Source organism: Oncorhynchus kisutch, linkage group LG24 (genome assembly GCF_002021735.2).
Source record: "Oncorhynchus kisutch isolate 150728-3 linkage group LG24, Okis_V2, whole genome shotgun sequence".
NCBI classification, from domain to species: domain Eukaryota; kingdom Metazoa; phylum Chordata; class Actinopteri; order Salmoniformes; family Salmonidae; genus Oncorhynchus; species Oncorhynchus kisutch.
In genome coordinates this window covers 8,089,092-8,104,584 of record NC_034197.2, presented here as the reverse complement: position 1 = coordinate 8,104,584, position 15,493 = coordinate 8,089,092, and the positions used below count along the sequence as shown (strand labels likewise).

The 15,493-nt window shown below is 42.0% G+C and overlaps 1 protein-coding gene across 2 annotated transcripts; it reads left to right on the top strand.

Moving 5' to 3' along the window:
- Positions 1-824: 824 nt before the first annotated feature.
- Positions 825-15,143, top strand: zgc:158263 (ceramide kinase family protein). 2 transcript variants are annotated; one of them, XM_031804322.1, is made up of 13 exons: positions 825-1,356; positions 2,319-2,417; positions 3,544-3,681; positions 4,030-4,158; positions 4,375-4,438; positions 4,719-4,864; positions 5,137-5,211; positions 5,850-6,002; positions 9,860-9,965; positions 10,809-10,912; positions 11,199-11,395; positions 11,603-11,913; positions 14,675-15,143. In XM_031804322.1, the coding sequence occupies exons 1-12, from the start codon at positions 1,230-1,232 to the stop codon at positions 11,891-11,893; spliced, it is 1,629 nt and encodes a 542-aa protein (XP_031660182.1). In that variant the 5' UTR covers positions 825-1,229; the 3' UTR covers positions 11,894-11,913; positions 14,675-15,143. The 2 variants fall into 2 exon arrangements, with proteins under 2 accessions (XP_031660182.1, XP_020315202.1); XM_020459613.2 differs by having other exon boundaries at positions 827-1,356; positions 11,603-11,889.
- Positions 15,144-15,493: the final 350 nt, after the last annotated feature.

The following is a 15,493-nucleotide window of genomic DNA, read 5'->3' as shown; positions in this document are numbered from 1 at the left end:
TACTCATACGTGTTGCATGGGCTGGCGCATATGGTAACTACTGTCGCCACACACTACTTGAGAACTGAATAGGAACAGTAAGAGGGACTACAGAATTCACATTTCCATGGTGGTAGTCCATTGTACTAGATTAGGCACCTACAACATTCCACAGGTGAGAAAAATGACACAGTAAACAAGAGAAAGTACAAACAAATGAATTATGCTTTTTTGGGAGGGATAAAGAAAATATGCATGTTCCCGCCAGTGATGTGTTTCCACCAACAACAAAAAATCAGTGCGCGATGAAGTAATACACACAAAATGTCATTTTTAGCTTAAGTTTTCATGTACCGTGGTTAATGTCATGGAAATATAGCTATTGAATGTAACAGGGAAAACTGTGTGACCTGGCGCAAGCAGGATGAGCTACCATAAATCAAGTGCAAATCAAAACTCTCCGCAATCTATGCACAATGCTCATTCAAAAATGGCATTGGCAATAATCAGTGCAATACCAACGTATTATGTTGATTAAAACATGTAAATAGGCTTATTAAGTCAACATCATAGGCAACTTCTCAATTCAATGTGCATTCAAGTTCAGACAGTTTGGGCAATAAAGACTAGACCTGGCTTTATAAAGAAAACAGGCTTATGAAATGTATTAATTCATACAGAGCATTTAAAAGTGGCTAAAGAGTCAAAGGAATCCAATCTTTTGACATGACAATTTATGCGAATGAACCTGCAGTGAATTAACCTGCAGGTTTCAACATCCAATCAGAGAGCAGCATGCAAATGTTGCAGATAGGTGAGAGATGAGGAGGGGTGGATATTTTGGGATATTTCTTTTAGAACAGTAGCCTACCTGTCACAGACAAACTTGTTACTGTAAAGGGAAGGACTTTACAGATACTGAGAAGTTTTGCTGGCGGGTCTAGTTCCCTACCTTATTGGTCTTATCAGAACGTTATGGTATCTGAACAACACTTAAGATGTAGGCCGTCATTGTAAATAACAATTTGTTCTTAACTGACTTGCCTAGTTAAATAGAGGTACATTTAAATAAAAAAGATAACGAGACATTGTTCTTAGAATGGAGCTGTTATCTTGAGAGTTCATCAATTGCATGGAATTATTGGAGTAATGTGTAGAACACGTTGTTTTACCCTTGCCGACATTCTTCTGCGATAGTGAGATAGACAGGATTATAGTTCTCTATATATGTTTATAGAGATACATGTAGTATGGACATAGATCTAGTACGGTTGGAGTCCAGTCTATGGGTCGGTAAGAAACGTTACCGGGCAGCACTTACTGGCTGGCACCTCAACTGGACTGAGCTTGATAAGAAGAACCGCGATAAGAAGACCGGTGAGTGCCTTTGATCCTTTTATCAATCACTTTCATCGTGCACGGCATCTATGCGACTCCCTCTCTTGTTTTTAATGCGCACATTTCATTATATACATTTCGTTAAAATAAAATTGTATATAGGCTAGGCTTATATAAGATTTAATCTGAAATTGCCTGGTAATAACTGCACAACAATCTCTTTCACTCTGAGATTAAAGGAAATAAAAGGAACACTTGAGTAGCCTCATATGGTATGATTCCATCACACCAGCGTTACCAATGCTTGTAAGTAGAGCGAATGTGTTCTATGCGACACTAACAGAAAGTTACCAAACCTGTCTTGGGGACAAGTTATACAGCACCAACACGAAACACAATTTACAGATAATTTAACACGGTCAAAACAAAGAAAACACGTGCACATGCACACACACAAATCAAGAGTCACCATGAGCCTTATTAGGTTAAAGCTTTTTGGGCGACCCGATCAAATTCACATAGAAATATGAGCTATAGATCTGCCATTTTAATTGAAAGCAAGTCTAAGAAGTGGTAGATATGTTCTATGTGTGATATTTCTATGCTTCCCATTCTTAAAGGTGCATTATGCAGAAATTGCTCTGCCATTTCCTGGTTGCTAATATACTAATAGTTTTCCTAATTTCAGTTCATTGTACCATCTAAACCGTTGTGAAATATATTTTCAATAAGCACGTGAATTTGGTAGGGTCACTCAAAAAGTTACCTATTGCAGTAAAGTTTCGTTTTACTTTCGGTTTTGTACACCAGCTTCAAACACCTGAAAATGGTTATGTAAAAGTAATTTCACAGCGGTTTAGATGATACAATGATTCTGTACAAAATTACTGCTTGTTTTGTCACCAATTAAAATTAGTCGAATTAGGCGATTTCTGCATATTGCACCTTTAAAGGCAAAATATCATAATGGTGTGTGTCTGTCTGTCTGTCTGTGATCACAGTTTCAGTACCAGTATCTGAGGTTATTGGTGTGGAGGAAGGGCGTGTGCAGGTTCTACCCCAGAGGTCAGTAGCTAAAGACACAGACAGAGAATTCACAGGTGAGTTATGTTACTACCCCAGGTCAGAGACATGAGCGAGGCCAATATTAAACACAATACAAATTCCAACTAAAACAAGTTCTTTGTAGGGGGGAAAGTCAGTAAAATGTCCATATAAAGAGTCAATGGGATAATCAGTAACAATAATAATCAAGGGTAAAAATAACCAGACAATGGACAATGACAATAATAATGGCATAGAGGACATGTGCAGGTTGGTCTGTCAGACACTGTCCCTCATTTTATGGCAGGCAGCAATGTAGGGCACTGCCAATGCACAGCTCTCTGCATCTTCCCCCAACAGGACAGGTAACCTATTCTCATCAGAGAGGTCTTTGAAACCTTGAATAAAAGCTTTTACATTTGGGGAAAGGACACTAATTGTTTTGTCAGGAAATGCAGCTCTATCTCAGGTTCTACTGTGGTGCAGTGGTTGCACAGCCTTTCTTCTACAGGGAGACAGGTTTTCCCGTGTCTATCCTTCTCCGTGGCAAGGTTGTGCTCACTGAGCCTGTACTTTGTCAAGGTTTTTCTGAAGGTTCTGATCAGTAACCACGGTCAAATGGTTTGCCATGGTGTACTGTCGATTTAGGGCCAGATAGCACAGCATTTTGCTTTGTGCTTGTGCTTGTGTCTCCCAGTCGTTAAGGTACTTTTATTTTGACTGTGTTGTAATTTGGTTTATTTTGATTGATCTTTCTCGCTCTCTCTGGCTGACTCTCTCAATTCAAAGGGCTTTATTGGCATGGGACACATACTGTATGTTTATATTGCCAAAGCAAGTGAAATAGATTATAAGCAAAAGTTAAATAAACAATCAGAAATGAACAGTAAACATTACACCCACAAAATATTATGGCTATGTACAGTGTTGTAACAATGTGCAAATTGTTAAAATACAGAAGGGAAAATAAACATAAATATGGGTTTCATTTGTTCTTCACTGGTTGCCCTTGTGGCAACAGGTCACAAATCTTGCTGCTGTGATGTCACACTGTGGTATTTCACCTAATAGATATGGGAGTTTATCAAAATTGGATTTGTTTTTAAATTCATTGTGGGTCTGTGTAATCTGAGGGAACTCTCTCTCTTTCTCCCCCTCCTGACTGTGTGTCCTGTTCTGCAGTGTTCTATGTGAAACGCAGCAGCAGCGGTAGTCCCTATGGGTTGTTATGGCGCCTGGGCAGGACCCAGTTCTGCTGTCCCAGTAGGGACCTCAGAGACCAGTGGATGACCCAGCTGAGAATTGCCCTCAAAACACACAGTAAGGATAACGTCACTTGTCCCGAGAAAGGACACCAATTAAATCAAATTTAACAATTCAACTGTATTTATTCCCTTAGGTTCAAAGGCAATGCAAGATCATGTCCTCCAGTATTAACATTGTAGTAGGATGTCCCTTGTGGGCATTCGTACTTATCCACTACATATAATCCACTATGTAGCCTGACTTTATGGCTCATAAACACAGGCATACTTTTATTTACACATGCTTATGTAGTGTGAATGTCTGCCTTCTGTCGTTTCTCATGTTTCCTCCTGTCTGCCTCTACTTTTCCTTTAATTTGCTCTCTTTCTACCGATCTGTCCAACCTCTCATCTCCTCTCCCAGGCCCCTCTCGTCCTCACAGGCTGTTGGTGTTCATCAACCCGTTTGGAGGAAGGAAACAAGGGAGGCAGATCTATCACTCTCTAGTGGCCCCACTGTTTGAGCTGGCAGGTATCAGCTCTCATGTTGTAGGTGAGACCCGTGTGAGACAATAGTCATGCCGAAAATTCTGTGACTTACTTCAACTGGTATAACTGGTAGTTAAGTGTATTTTGTGTTTTGTCTATAGAAGGTGCATTGAAAACTACATTGTGTGTTGATATTGGCGTGATATTGGCATGATTATGCTCATACTAACATGGTCTATTGCTGTGTTTCTAAAAATGCTGATTTGTTTTTGTCATTTAGTGACAGAACGCGCCAACCAGGCGAGAGACCACATACTGAAGAAAGACCTGACTGGTTTCGATGGGTACGTCAGATATTACAATGTTGTCATGTAAACAGTAACACTATGGCAGCCAGTCAGATCCACACAAAACAATCTGTTAATAATATTAAACTGGGGGTATGTCCCATAAGTCTACTATTTGGCACCCTATTCACTATATAGTGTACTACTTTTGACCAGAGCCCTATGGTGGGTTCTGGTCAAAAGTAGTGCACTGTGTACGCAATAGGAGGCCATTTTGCACATACCTGGGATTGGATTTAATCACATCACTGACTGTTAATGTTTGTCTCTACCTCAGTGTGGTGTGTGTGGGCGGGGACGGAATTTTCAGTGAGCTGCTGCACGGTGTTATTGGCCGAACACAGCAGGAGGCAGGGCTATCGGAGCATGACCCCTCCGTAACGCTACAGTCATGTGATCTTCACATTGGCATCATTCCTGCAGGTGAGATAGACATTATCAGTTAAAAATTAAAGGCATTTGGTTGATATAAACATTTCTGACTCAATTTCTTGCATCTCTCCTCACATCTTCTCCCACCTCCTCAAAACTGCAGAAGGAAGTGTATGTTCTCTTCGTGTCCTTCTGAAGATTTGAGGAGGCGGAGAGGAGGGAGGTCACAAGGAATCGTGAAAGACTTAAGACTTAAGATTCACCCTGACTATAGAGTTGTGTCCTATATGAGACTGATATGAGTCTGTGTGTTCTCTCCTCAGGCTCTACAGACTGTGTGTGTTTCGCCACTGTGGGAGTCAATGACCCAGTGACCTCTGCTCTGCACATTATCATTGGTGAGATATGATCATAAATGAACACATTTATTAAAACATAATAACACATTTTAGATGACATTGTAGTTGACTTTGTTATACAGTATCTATAGCTCTGGTGTCACTTAAAATCATTTTAGCCAACTAAACAGAATCGCTTTACTGGAGCCATATGCAACCATTTTGGCAGTCATAAGCAGCAGCATAATTTTACAGGGGCAGAGTTGTGATGTTCATGCCAATATTCAAAATCATGATCTAAACTAGGGGTGTCAAACATAAGGCTCGCTGGCTGGATCCGGCCCACAAGGGGGTCCAAACCAGCCCGCGGTCGTTTGAGGAGGGGAAACAAACTCAATATCCTTTAAAATGACTAAAATCTAATCGTATCTGTGCAGAAATTATAATTGAACTTACAGTTTAACTGTCCAGCTCGCTAATAATCTCTGAAAGGAAAGCTAGAGAGTCAGGGAATAATAGAAAACTCCCAAAATGATGGATAGAGACTAGTTATATTTGATTGACTCTGAGGAAATATAACGCATTTTCAGTGCGGCCCTCTGGACCTCGTTGAAGAACGAATGTGGCCCCTGGGGCAAAATGAGTTTGACACCCCTCTAAACCCTCCTTGTCCTTCACCTTCCCACAAACCATTGCAGGAGACTCTCAGCCTCTGGATGTGTGTTCTGTCCACCATTGCTCGTCTCTGGTGCGTTACTCTGTGTCTCTGGTGGGGTACGGGTTCTATGGTGACGTGCTGGCTGAGAGCGAGAGACACCGCTGGATGGGGCCTATCAGATATGACTACTCAGGTACATATGTAATGGAACATTAAAGCAATAATACTTGTTGAGGAGGTTTGCTTTCATGTGATTATTGGCACAATGTGATGCGGTCACTATGTATGAAGCGAAGCTGAGTGTTCTAATATTGCAGACATATCATAGATGGTGCCTCACAGACAGGACAACTAAGTTAAACTGTATATGGAATGTGACTCAAGTATATGGAATGGAACCTAAAACAGAGACACGTCATTATATTGAGTTGTTACTGCAATACTTCTTAAAGGGATTGGTAATTCGGGATTTCATTGAATTGGCTCACGAAACTGCCTCTAACGTCCTTCATACTGGACACAGAGACATAAAATGGGAATCCATGAGTTCATCTGACTCCGGAGAAGTAGATAAAGGGACCTATTGCCAAAATCCCTAAGTATCCCTTTAAAGGATAAGCTCTAAGGAGTAAGTCATGTCTGTTATGCTGTATCAAGACAGTATCAAGCTGTATCAAGACAGAATATTCAAATATATACAGTACCAGTCAAAAGTTAACACACCTACTCATTCAAGGGTTTTTCTTTATTTTTACTATTTTCTACATTGTAGAAATAATAGTGAAGACATCAAAACTATGAAATAACCAAACAAATGTTAAACAAATCAAAACGTATTGTAGATTTTAGATTCTTCAAAGTAGCCACCCTTTGCCTTGATGACAGCTTTGCACACTCTTGGTATTCTCTCAACCAGCTTCATGAGGAATGCTTTTCCAACAGTCTTGAAGGAGTTCCCACATATGCTGAGCACTTGTTGGCTGCTTTTCCTTCACTCTGCAGTATAACTCATCCCAAACCATCTTAATTGGGTGAGGTCAGGTGATTGTGGAGGCCATGGCATCTGATATAGCACTCCCTCGCTCTCCTTCTTGGTCAAATAGCCTTTACACAGCCTGGAGGTGCATTGGGTCATTGTCCTGTTGAAAATCAAATGATAGTCCCACTAAGCACAAACCAGATGGGATGGCGTATCACTGCAAAATGCTGTAGTATCCATGCTGGTTAAATGTGCCTTGAAATCTAAATAAATCACTGACAGTGTCACCAGCAAAGCACCATCACACCTCCTCCTCCATGCTTCACTGTGGGAACCACACATGCGGAGATCATCCATTCACCTACTCTGCATCTCACAAAGACATGGCAACAAAAAATCTCAAATTTGGACTCATCAGACCAAAGGACAGATTTCCACCGGTCTTATGTCCATTGCTCATGTTTCTTGGTCCAAGCAAGTCTCTTCTTATTACTGGTGTCCTTTAGTAGTGGTTTCTTCGCAGCAATTTGACCATGAAGGCCTGGTACCCGCAGTCTCCTCTGAACACTTGATGTTGTGTATGTTACTTGAACTCTGTGAAGCATTTATTTTGGCTAAAATCTGAGGTGCAGTTAATTAACTCTAATGAACTTATTCTCTGCAGCAGAGGTAACTCTGGGTTTTCATTTCCTGTGGCGGTCCTCATGAGAGCCACTTTCATCATAGCGCTTGATGGTTTTTGCAACTGCACTTGAAGAAACTTTCAAAGTTCTTGAAATTCTCCACATTGACTGACCTTCATGTCTTAAAGTAATAATTGACTGTCATTTCGATTTGCTTATTTGAGCTATTCGTGCCATAATATGTACTTTTACCAAATAGGGCTATCTTCTGTATACCACCCCTGCATTCCAGGTGACTACCTCATGAAGCAGGTTGAGAGAATGCCAAGAGTGTATATTTTGATTTGTTTAACACTTTTTGGGGTACTACATAATTCTATATGTTTTACTTCACTATTAGTCAATAATGAAAAAAATTGTCATAAAAAAAAGAAAAATCCTGGAATGAGTAGGTGTGTCCAAACATTTGACTGGTACTGTGTGTATGTATGTATGTATGTATGTATATATGTGTGTATATATATATATATATATATACAGTGCCTTGCGAAAGTATTCGGCCCCCTTGACCTTTGCGACCTTTTGCCACATTTCAGGCTTCAAACATAAAGATATAAAACTGTATTTTTTTGTGAAGAATCAACAACAAGTGGGACACAATCATGAAGTGGAACGACATTTATTGGATATTTCAAACTTTTTTAACAAATCAAAAACTGAAAAATTGGGCGTGCAAAATTATTCAGCCCCCTTAAGTTAATACTTTGTAGCGCCACCTTTTGCTGCGATTACAGCTGTAAGTCGCTTGGGGTATGTCTCTATCAGTTTTGCACATCGAGAGACTGACATTTTTTTCCCATTCCTCCTTGCAAAACAGCTCGAGCTCAGTGAGGTTGGATGGAGATCATTTGTGAACAGCAGTTTTCAGTTCTTTCCACAGATTCTCGATTGGATTCAGGTCTGGACTTTGACTTGGCCATTCTAACACATGGATATGTTTATATTTGAACCATTCCATTGTAGATTTTGCTTTATGTTTTGGATCATTGTCTTGTTGGAAGACAAATCTCTGTCCCAGTCTCAGGTCTTTTGCAGACTCCATCAGGTTTTCTTCCAGAATGGTCCTGTATTTGGCTCCATCCATCTTCCCATCAATTTTAACCATCTTCCCTGTCCCTGCTGAAGAAAAGCAGGCCCAAACCATGATGCTGCCACCACCATGTTTGACAGTGGGGATGGTGTGTTCAGGGTGATGCGCTGTGTTGCTTTTACGCCAAACATAACGTTTTGCGTTGTTGCCAAAAAGTTCAATTTTGGTTTCATCTGACCAGAGCACCTTCTTCCACATGTTTGGTGTGTCTCCCAGGTTGCTTGTGGCAAACTTTAAACAACACTTTTTATGGATATCTTTAAGAAATGGCTTTCTTCTTGCCACTCTTCTATAAAGGCCAGATTTGTGCAATATACGACTGATTGTTGTCCTATGGACAGAGTCTCCCACCTCAGCTGTAGATCTCTGCAGTTCATCCAGAGTGATCATGGGCCTCTTGGCTGCATCTCTGATCAGTCTTCTCCTTGTATGAGCTGAAAGTTTAGAGGGACGGCCAGGTCTTGGTAGATTTGCAGTGGTCTGATACTCCTTCCATTTCAATATTATCGCTTGCACAGTGCTCCTTGGGATGTTTAAAGCTTGGGAAATCTTTTTGTATCCAAATCTGGCTTTAAACTTCTTCACAACAGTATCTCGGACCTGCCTGGTGTGTTCCTTGTTCTGCATGATGCTCTCTGCGCTTTTAACGCACCTCTGAGACTATCACAGTGCAGGTGCATTTATACGGAGACTTGATTACACACAGGTGGATTGTATTTATCATCATTAGTCATTTAGGTCAACATTGGATCATTCAGAGATCCTCACTGAACTTCTGGAGAGAGTTTGCTGCACTGAAAGTAAAGGGGCTGAATAATTTTGCACGCCCAATTTTTCAGTTTTTTATTTGTTAAAAAGTTTGAAATATCCAATAAATGTCGTTCCACTTCATGATTGTGTCCCACTTGTTGTTGATTCTTCACAAAAAAATACAGTTTTATATCTTTATGTTTGAAGCCTGAAATGTGGCAAAAGGTCGCAAAGGTCAAGGGGGCCGAATACTTTCGCAAGGCACTGTATGTATATGTGTATATATGTGTATATATATATATATGTATGTGTATATGTGTGTATATATATATATATATATATATATATATATATATATATATATATATATATATATATATATATATAATGTGTATATATGTATATATATATATATATGTATATATATATATTACATACTAATTATTAGATAAAATCTATCCTCTCTCCCTCTGTGTGTTTCGGTCTCCATGTGTTTACAGTATGAGTTTGAGACATATGATGGCTGCTAACCCTACTCTTCAACCCAGGTGCTATGGTGTACCTAAGTAACAGGAGCTATGCAGGCGTAATTCAGTACCTACCAGCAGACTCCCAGCTCTCCAGCCCCAGGGACAATACACGCTGCCTCTCTGGGTAACTACTAACTATATTTCTTAGAGAATAAAGACACTCACTGCCTGGTACAAAGATTCAAAACAACAAACTAGTAGTTACAGCAGATGAGGCTGATCAAGGGACAAAGGAAAGGATGGTCCTTTTTATCTGTTAAAGAAGTTGCACATGCTCCTCTGATTGAGAGAGTGCGTTCTTGACCACATATTGATAAGCTTAGAATTAACAACTCGCTGATGGTAACAGAGGGGGTTCTGATATCGCTACCCATCTCAAATATAAGGTCCTGAAAGAAAATAATTGCCCTTGATTCCATGGTACCTCAACCATCCCAGTCCAGTGGAGAGAAACTGTTCTGGGAGCTAGGATACATCATCAGAAGGCGAAAGTGACACAGCCTCAATTCACTCAGTTACAGTCACTTCCACCTGCAACAGAGACCTTGGTGTTGGGTGTACATCTGTACCTTAAGGAGGACAGTTTCCATGCCAACGTAGAGCAAGCTGATCTGGAAGAAAGGAGAGACAGCACCTCCTTGGGAGAGGATAGAGACTGTGAAAGAAGAGTGTAGCCTACCTCTGTGAAAGACTATACCCAATGTCTTTTGTCTGAAATAACTGCCCCACGATCTGTGAAGGAGTGTAAGGGACTGTGAGATGCTACAGTACAGGACGCTGGTGTCTTTGACAGACTCTTTTTGTATGTGATTGATAGTTACCCCCAAGGGAGTGCGAGATGATGATACACATATGAATGGAATGTATGGCTGTCAGGAACATGTGCTGTTGTTATATCACTGAGTATATTACACTATACCTATGTCACGTGTAAAACAGGTAATAGTTGGTAATCTGTGTGTTCCAGGTGCAGTGTGTGTTCTAAAGGCACAGAGAGACTGTTCCCCCACTCTCCAGGTGCTAGTTCCCTCTACAGCTCCCACTTCAGTCAATTCAGCAGTGACACTGAGGGTAAGGCCCTTACAAACAGTCTATAAAAAGTCTACACAGACACTAAAGTCTACACACAGTGTACACCCAGTCTACACACATCCGATGTAATGCATGGAGGTGGTTCAATGAACCACACTGTGGTGGTGAGTAACTTTGCCTGATACTGGAAGTCTTATGTTAGCTCTCAGAGTTAATTCCTTGGCTTTAGCTCAGTAGGCTAACAGTCTTGTGGCATGCTGGAGAGCAGGGTTCAAACCCTGGTGTGTCACAGAACTTCCTCTGCTCTCTCTGCCCCGTGCTGCAGGTGAGTGGGTGAGTGTGGAGGGCCGGTTCAGGGCTGTGTCCCTCACCTGTATGTCCAGCTCCTGTCCTCGCAGTCCCCTGGGCCTGTCCCCCTCCGCACACCTGGCCGATGGGACAGGTGACTTGATCATCGTACGGGACACACACCCCTTAGGGTTCCTTACCTTCCTACACAGACACACCAGCACACAGGACCAGGTGAAGACCACCTCAGCGAGGCCACAAGAAATGTAGCCAGACTAAAAATCCAAACTCTGCAGCCATGATTGCTAGCTACATTTCTATTGTACGTGGACTGGCTTGCCAGGCTTCAAGTACTGCACTGCAGTATGGAAATATCAGTTATCTGAGACAGAAATATTTCAATAGATGCATAAAATGTCTTTCCTATCTGCTGTATTTTAGTTTGACTTGCCGTTCGTGGACGTCCACCGAGTGAAGGCAGTACGCTTTTCTCTCCCTACCGGAGAAGAGGAGGACAGGGATGAAGAGTGGGAGAGAGTGAATGATGGAGGGATGACGGAGGAAGGAAAGAGACCAAGCCGAAGCGGTTCCCACAAGCACCTGGTAGAAAGAGGAGAGGAGCGAGGGCAGAAAGACTTCCTGTGTGGTTTGTGCTGCAGTAAGGCTCCTACAGTGTCTGTGTGGAACTGTGACGGAGAGATACTGCCTCACACTGAGATCTCCTGCAAGTAAGGGATGACTCATCAGATCATGTAAATCACTAATTATTGTCTTACCTGACATTAAAGATTCAGTGTACATTTAGTAGTCTGCTTTAGGCATTATCTGGAGACTCTACTACCCCTTTAACCCTCTTGACTCAAAGTCTAGCTCAAACTGTTCAGAGTAGACAGACAATTATGTGAAAAGTAACTATTTTGGCATCCTCTCATGTGTGACAAACACAGGGGCTGACAATAGCCTATCTACCGCATATGCGAACGACCGATAAAGGAGTTTGGACTGTGACGCAGTGGACTGTCACGCAGCCCATGCAAAAAAAACAGGAAGTCTCTAGAGTAAACACACAGGGTTTGTGATCTATTATATTAACAAGATGTTAGACTGACCGCTCTAAAAATTTAAATGTATGTCCGCAAAGGCAAAAGGCAGGCAGGAGGAGGCCAGATCAGGTGGGAACATTCTAGCCAATGAGGGGGCAATAACACGTGTGAACAACAGGTACAACTCCAATATAAAATAGTTTTTCTAAAAGTTACCAGAATGTCATATCAGTACACTCGTAACAAACTAAGCATTATGAAACTTCTATTAAAAAAAATAAGCCTCACCTATCAAAATGGTAATTCACTTTTATCTTGACCAAATTCGACAGTCTCTCATTGGCCCCCATAGTAAACCTCAGAGTTGACCCCTTGCTTAAAATCAAATCAAATTTGATTTGTCTCTTGCTTCATAAACAACAGGTGTAGACTAAACAGAGAAATGCTTATTTACAGGGCCTTTCCAACAATGCATAGAAAGAAAATAAAGAAATAATAGAAAAGGAATAACACGTAATAATAAATACATGGGTTACGATAAATTAGCTATATACACAGGTTGACGTGCAAGGGTACGTTGTAACTTGAGGTAGATATGTACATAAAATTAGGAATAAAGTGACTAGGCAACGTAATGGGCCGTACGCATTACCCACTGTAGTGCCTTGCAGTCGAATTCCAAGCAGTTGCCATACCAAGCGGTGATGCAGCCAGTCAAGATGCTCTCAATGGTGCAGTTGTAGAACTTTGTGGATCTGAGGGCCCATGCATAATCTGGTCAGCCTCCTGAGGGTGTAGAGGAGTTGTTGTGCCCTCTTCACGACTGTGTTGGTGTGTGTGGACCGTGATAGATCCTAAGCGATGTGTACACCGAGGAACTTAAATCTCTCGACCCACTCCATGATCAACTCCTTTGTCTTGCTGACGTTGAGGGAGAGGTTGTTGTCCTGGCATCACACTGCCAGGTCTCTGACCTCCTCCCAATAGGCTGTCTCATAGTCGTCTGTGATAAGGCCTACCACCGTTGTGTCGTCAGCAAACCTAATGATAGAACAGGGTGTACAGGAGGGGACTAAGCACGCACCTCTGAGGGGCCCCCGTGTTACTGGTCAGTGTGGCGGATGTATTGTCGCCTACCCTCACCACCTGAGGGCGGCCCATCATCAAATCCAGGATCCAGTTGCAGAGGGAGGTGTTCAGTCCCAGGATCCTTATGATGAGCTTAGAGGGCACTATAGTATTAAACACTGAGCTGTAGTCAATGAACAGCACTCACACCCAGGTGTTCCTCTTGTCCAGGTGGGAGAGGACAGTGTGGAATGCCATAGAGATTGCATCATCTGTGGATCTGTTGGGGCGGTATGTGAATTGGAGTGGGTTGAGGGTGTCTGGGATTATGGTGTTGATGTGAGCCATGACCAGCCTTTCAAAGCATTTCATGGCTACAGATGTGAGTGCTGCAGGGCAATAGTCATTTAGACAGGTTACCTTGGCGTTCCTGGGCACAGGGACTATGGTGGTCTGCTTGAAACATGTAGTTATTACAGACTGGGTCAGGAAGAGGGTAGAAAATGTGATTGAAGACACTTGCCAGCTGGTCAGCGCTTGCTCTGAATACGCATCCTGATAATCCATCTGGCTCCTGCAGCCTTGTGAATGTTAACCTGTTTAAAGGTCTTACTCACATCGGCTACGGAGAGCGTGATCACACAGTCCTCCGGAACAGCTGGTGCGCTCATGCATGGTTCAGTGTCGCTTGCCTCGACAGAAGGCATTTAGGTAGGTTCACATCACTAGGCAGCTCGCGGCTGGGTTATCCCTTTGTAATCCGTGATAGACGGCGCTGTAGGATTCGATTTTAGTCCTGTATTGATGCTTTGCCTGTTTTAATGGCTCGTCAGAGGTCATAGCAGGATTTCTTAGAAGCGTCCAGATTAGTGTCTCGCTCCTTGAAAGCAGCAGCTCTAGGGAAGGATATACATAGTCAGTTGCACAACTGAATGCATTAAACCGAAATGTGTCTTCCACATTTAACCCAACCCCACTAGCCTTTAGGTCAGTGTGGATTTTGCCTGTAATCCATGGCTTTTGGTTGGGATATGTATGTATAGTTACTGTGGGGACTATGTTGTCGATGCACTTATTAATGAGTCCGGCAACTGATGTGGTACTTCTCAATACCATTGGATGAATCCAGGAGCATATTCCAGAATCACCTCTCCCCCTCTAGTTTTATGTAATAAAACATTATTACGTCAGGACACTATTGAGGGCACTACGGAGCTGAGCAGTGTTGTATTTCTCTGGCCTGGTAATTCATACACCATAGTAGCTGAAATCGTGCTGGAAAGGACTTTGTGAGATTATTTTTTTTTGAGCCAGCACAGTATTGTTAGGATCAGCACGATCCTAACACTCTGTCCTCATTTCTCTTGTTGTCCTGTTCCTTACTTCCCTCCCTCCCTCCCAGGGTTCATGGTCAGCTGGTGCGTCTGTATGCCCGGGGCATTGAGGACGGATCAGCCACTCCCACCAGGAAGTGCCAAGACGGACACAGGAACTGCAAAGGGAGATGTGTCCTCAACAACTGAGGAAGGCTGTGTTAGGGTCCATTCACACTACTTGTAGAGAAAAACACTATGCCAGAGATGACGACATTAATGATTGGAATCAATGATTTTGCCGGGTACGACCAATGAAATGGCTTCCTTTCTGTTTCCAGTGTGAGTATTTCAATACCTAAGTCTTAAGATGGAGGTATGAATATGAAGGCAGTTATAGGAATACTTTTTTCTACATAAAATGTCTTGATGCCAGTAGCCTATGACATCTTCTGTGACGTCTTCTGTTAACATGTTATGTTCACTTAAGCAGTTTTTTGCAGTTATGAAAATGTTGTACACACAACAATTGAAAACCTAATAAACCTTTTAACTCTGCAGAATGTCGAGCTTCCACATGATTTATTGTTTCTCGTAGAACTGACTGGAATCTGGAATCTGTGGCTTTGTATGTATACAATAGGACAAACCTGTTTTTCTTGAACCTTAAGATCATCTCCTTGAAGCACAGTGTTGATCTAAGTAGCAGAGAAGCAGGGCAGATGAACCAACCAACAAATATTCCATTCAGTGCAGCTTGATGAATCAGCCACTGTCATTGTTAAGGTAGTAACATACATTTGGGGTCTTTCAGTCCTTCTCCTTCCTCTGGCCCTTCCAGCCCCAGAAGTCAGTCAGTCAGTCTGTCTGTGTCTGTTTATTGTTGAAATGACTGGAGCAGTGTGTGT